The 5,383-nt window shown below is 44.5% G+C and overlaps 1 protein-coding gene across 1 annotated transcript; it reads left to right on the top strand.

Annotated features, from left to right (window-relative positions):
* The first annotated feature begins 2,824 nt into the window (after positions 1 to 2,824).
* Positions 2,825 to 4,482, top strand: OSR1 (odd-skipped related transciption factor 1). The gene is made up of 2 exons (XM_010015088.1): positions 2,825 to 3,471; positions 4,027 to 4,482. Exons 1-2 carry the CDS (start codon positions 2,825 to 2,827, stop codon positions 4,160 to 4,162), a joined length of 783 nt encoding a protein of 260 aa, XP_010013390.1. The 3' UTR covers positions 4,163 to 4,482.
* Positions 4,483 to 5,383: the final 901 nt, after the last annotated feature.

Here is a 5,383-nt window from a genome sequence, read left to right as displayed (position 1 = left end):
GAAGCCCCGATAACGATCTGTTTACATGAAACAGAATTAAAGGTGGAGGTGACACCGAAATCAAAGAAACGTTGATCTCTGCAGGCAGCGGGAGAGCGGAGGGTTCCCGCGCTGTGCGACCCGTTCGCTTTGATGTCCCGGAGAGAGGGGACTTCTGTATGTAATACTCTGCTCTTCATCTGTATTTTTGACTACCCTGGTCGCACAGAGCAAAAGTGTAACTTACATTTCTGGAAAAGTGCCAAGAAACTTGTACTAACGTGAACACTCTGCTCCCACCTCCTCTTTTCTTCTTGTTCTTTTTTTTTTCCTTTCCCTTCTTCCCCCCACTCCCCTCCGTTTTTGTTTTTGTTTTGTTTTGTTTTGTTTTTTAAAGTATTAGGACTTCTCTAACATAAAAAAGCGGGCACAATTGATACCGTTATGACACTACTGTACTTCTCCTTTCTGCCCCTTCTTAATTTGGGAAATCGAAAGAGAAGTTTTTTAACTGTTACTGAGCAAGTATTTATCCAAATAGTCATAGTAATTTTTTGTTTCTATATTTCATATTAAATGTTTTCTTAGTATACGGAGAAAGAAAGAGGGATAAGCCTAGATAATAACTCAGTTTGCAATAGCATGTTTCATGCTTGAGAAATCTAGGGCTACCTCGGCAGGAAAATAGGCACAGATCCGTTGTGACAGGCAGGAAAAGACATTTCAGGTACAAGAAAAGAGTGTTTTCTATGCACTTGGTTCTTAAAGTCATTGATTGAGACATTTGTGCTGCAAAGTGGAGGCATCAAGCATATGCGCAGCACTAACAAAATAAAAAGCATTTCCCCAGTCGAACAACAAAACAGTCTGGTTGTTTCATCGGCCCTAAATAGTTTTTCTTTTCTTTTCTTTTTTTTTTTTTTTTTTTTTTTTTAGAGGAAGGAAAGTAAGGAAAAAAAAAAAGAAAGAAAAGAAAAGATAGAGAGAATGTAACATGATGTAACATGTGTAATGTTAAATCAGCCACTACCCAAAATGTATCCAATTAAAAAAGGCAGAATGACACAATCTCTTATTCTGGGTCATTATGATGGAATTCCTCTAAGGTTTGAGTCTATCTTCCTGCTGCTGATTTATGTAAAGTGGTGTGAAAGGTGGGCCCGGCGTATAGAACTGCACAGAATAAGCTTCTGCCTCTCACACACTCCCAGCCGCAGCTCTTCAGTCTGGGCTGCAGCTCACTTATAAATCAGATTTGTTTCCCTGGTCTTTAGACCTCTTCCACCACTGATTTTCACCCCCCAGCCTTACAGCCCAGAGGGACGATTACTGCTCTCCAGCACTTTGCTGCCTCCTTTTCTCTAAAAGGGCTTTACTTATGTGGGGATGAACTGCAGGCTGAGTGCTGCAAGGATCCTGCTGGGACGCTGTGGGGATCCTACGGTGACTCCGCAGGAAACCTACAGTGGACCCTATGTGGATCTGTGGGAATACTGCAGCAAACCTTTGAGGATCTTATGAGTACCTGTGGGGTCTCTATGGGGACCCTGTGGGGATCCTGCTGGAAAACAGCCCCACGGGGTGAAAATCCTGGAGTTCACTTAGGGGAATGCGAGTACAAGCTGTGGGCTGTGGAGTAAGGAGGAGGCTCCCTGGGCTGCAGGGATGTGACGCCTCCAAAAGCTGTGGGTGCTCTCTCACACCCACAAAGAGAGGAAGCTGTGTCCCAACCACCAACCCTTGGGAGGCATCTCCTGCCAAATGGATGACAGCAGCCAGGGCTGAATTTGCAAGCAGGGCCAGATGTGCCTCACTGCTGCAGCCTTGCAACATTTTCCTCTTGTGCGGTGAAATGGGTAGGGATCTGGCTGAGAGGAGAGGCTGGGGGCTTGGCAGGACCCTGAAACACAGAGCAAATAGGTGACACTCAGCCCAGGGTAGGGCTGTGGCCCTGCGGCCCTGCAGCTGGTGGGTTGAGTGTCCCCACTGGAAGGGTCCCTCCAGCCCTAGCCTCTTTGCTTTTTGAAGGGTTCTAATTAAGTGATTGCCTAGATTAGGACATGGGCTTGAAGCCAGGCACATCCCCCTGGGGAGAGCAAATGTCACTTCAGATTTGTCACCCAAACTCAGCTTTTCCCCATTTCTTTTTGCAGTACGTAAGAGGGAGGGATGTTGGCTGGTATTTCCCCCTAAAAAAAAGAAATCTATGAATTTTCTCTTTTTGAATGAGTGAGGACATGCAGTTCTGAACATCCAACTGCCACCATCACCCCAGAGGCAGAGGCTCGGCTGAAGCCAGACCACAGTGACCTGAGTGACCCAGGGGCAGTAAGCTCTCTGCACCTCCTCCCACATCACCTTGAGGGTCAGTGTTAAAGGCAGTTTTTGTAGGCAGTATCCCACTATTTTCTAAAGGCTGAAGGTGCTCAGGAAGACATTAAAAATTACATGGGAGAAGCTTGAACTTTGTAAGTCAAAATAGTATCTCTCCGCTATCCCTGTGCAGAGGATCACTGCAGGTCTACACAGCACAGAGATGTTATTGGGGGTGAATAATTGTGGTTGGGGTACAACTTTTGTGTGTGAGGGATGCGGAGAGTCTAGAGACCTGTGGGCATACCCTCACAGCCAAGGGCTTTTCAGACCTCTCAAACTCCAAGGCAGCATCCTCCTGTGGCTTTGGAGAAGGGCATTAATGAGGGGCGAGGTGAGAAATTCCCTCTGCTTTTATCTTTGTATAAATCCACCTCTCCTTCTTCCCCACCCCATCTTTTTTTTTTTTTTTTTTTTTTTTTCCAGATCTTTTCCTCTCCTGTTCCCAAGATCCTCCTCCTGAGCGGCCACCATGGGAAGTAAGACCCTGCCGGCCCCAGTGCCTATCCATCCTTCTCTCCAGCTCACCAACTACTCTTTCCTGCAAGCATTCAACGGGCTGCCTGCTGTTCCCTCTGACCACCTCTCCAACCTCTATGGATTCAGTGCCCTGCATGCCGTACACTTGCACCAATGGACTTTGGGGTACCCAGCCATGCATCTGCCCCGGTCCTCCTTCTCCAAGGTGCCCAGCGTGTCGAGCCTGGTGGATGCACGATTCCAGCTGCCAACTTTCCCGCTCTTTCCACATGTCATCCAGCCCAAACAAGAGCCCACCAATGTGACCCTCAAAGCCAAACCCCGCTTTGACTTTGCCAACTTAGCAGTGGCTGCCACACAAGAGGACCACTCTAAACTGGGACAGGCAGACGGTCAGGGCTCACCCCCAGGGCTAGGGTCTTTGCTTGAGGTGACTAAACTCTCTCCAGAGAAGAAACCCACGCGGGGAAGGTTACCGTCCAAAACCAAGAAGGAGTTTGTGTGTAAATTCTGTGGCAGGCACTTCACCAAGTCCTACAACCTTTTGATCCATGAAAGAACCCACACTGATGAACGGCCCTACACATGTGACATTTGCCACAAGGCCTTCAGAAGACAGGATCACCTGAGGGATCACAGGTAATGATTCTTCTTCTTCTGTCCTTTTTTTCCTTATCTATTTGTACTCTCCCAGTTACCCACCTAGACTCATGAAGGTGTTTGTAAGGCCATGTTCCTGACTAGTGGCAGCGTTCCCTCTCAGTTTTCATCAGCCTCCTGCTGGTGGAGGAGTCATGATAACTCACTTTGGAAGTCAGGCCTGTTGTTGTACTCACGCACCCCACAAAAATGACTTGCATATCCTCCTTCTTAGCTTCCATGGATGTTTCACCCTCCCTTTGCATGGTCTTGTGTCCTCTGCCTTTGTGATTATTTGGAAGTGTCATGAAGACATGAAGCCTGATGATACCAAAGTTAGAGAGAAGCTCTTTATCCCTAAGAAAGACACCCTTGTAAGCCCCAACACCCCCCTCTCTTCATGCCTGTACACGTACAGATGATTCACCCAAGAGCTGCACACCAGCACTCTTGATCTCAGCAGAAGGTGTAAAAATCAACATGTTCTTTATCAGGTAGCTCACTGCTGAGTTTAGGTTGGTTATTTCTGACAGCTCATTTTTGTTCTCTTCCTAGATATATCCATTCTAAAGAAAAGCCTTTTAAGTGTCAAGAATGCGGGAAAGGATTTTGCCAGTCCAGAACGCTAGCTGTCCACAAGACACTGCACACTCAAGTAAAGGAACTGAAACCTGCCAAACTTAAGTGCTGAATCTCCAACTTCTATGAACTTTTCCTCCCTTTCAGAATTTACACCAAAACCAGAGCAGAAACAGAACTTTCAGGATGGAAGCACTGAACTCTGTGTTTTGTTTTCGTTTGTACTTTCAAAAGAGCAAAATCCGCACCACCACCTCCCCCGCCCAAACTAACTTTCCAAGTGTGGGTGAAAAGATTATTTGTGCATCTAAAATATACATGAATGATGCAGGGAGTGCTAGCTGACCTGTGCGGCTTTGATAAACTTTATGCCAAAAGGTGATGCTCACGTGTTGGACGGGAATCTCTTTAAAATCAAACAAAACTCCAAAAGTCACTCCCCCCCAACCCCAACAAAAGAACTTAGAATCGTAGCTTCCAAAAGTATTACTTATAAAAATCCCAACCTCTTATTTTATACCTTTTTTGACTGTATAAAGCTTCTTATTTTTACACTTCAGGAAATACAGAGAATTCCGGGAGACGATTAAGAACTGAAACGGTGGTTTCTCATCACAGCACGATTAGGACAAGGAGAAGGGCAACTTGCAAATCTCATTTGCTAGTTTGTTTTCTTAAAAGGAGAAGAAAATTAATGTTTGGAAATGACCTAAGTCTCTCAAGTGAGGAGTCCTATCATGCTTTAAAAAACGCATACTGTGGTCCCTGGTGTTTGGGACAAATCAGTGTTCATGGGACATGGAGACTTTTTCTTTTACCTTATGGTCTCGTGTGCTGTGAGGAGTTTTGTAATGTGTGGACTTACTTAAAGAAAAACAAAGCAAAAACAGAGGAAAGAAAGATGGCAAAACATCAAACTGACGGTATGCACAACATGGTTTTAGTGGTACTTTAAAATCTTCATGCATCCTGATGAGAGAGAACAAATATCAACCTGAGAGCATATTTTTTTAAATGCTGGCTTTCTGAACAGTGTATTCAAACTAAGAGACATTCCAATAAGTTTTGTTTATTAAAAAAAAAAAAAAAAAAAAAAAGAAGTTGTATGGCTGTTTGGCACTTTATGCTGATTATTGGTAATTGACATTTATCACTGGATTGTGTGTGGTTTTTTAAGTATTAAAATAAATCGTTATTTTACAGGCAAGTCTGCATGGACTACATATGTATTCATTTGGTTCTTTTTTTTTCCCTACCAAAGCCTCTACGTCAATATGCAGAACATGCAGAACCTTTTCTTTTCTTTTTTTTTTTTTTTAAGTTAAATTGGTAT

The sequence above is a fragment of the Nestor notabilis genome, unplaced genomic scaffold, assembly GCF_000696875.1.
Source record: "Nestor notabilis isolate BGI_N333 unplaced genomic scaffold, ASM69687v1 scaffold2175, whole genome shotgun sequence".
NCBI lineage: Eukaryota > Metazoa > Chordata > Aves > Psittaciformes > Psittacidae > Nestor > Nestor notabilis.
The sequence above is the reverse complement of the archived record's forward strand: the minus strand, read 5'-3'. Positions and strand labels throughout refer to the sequence as shown.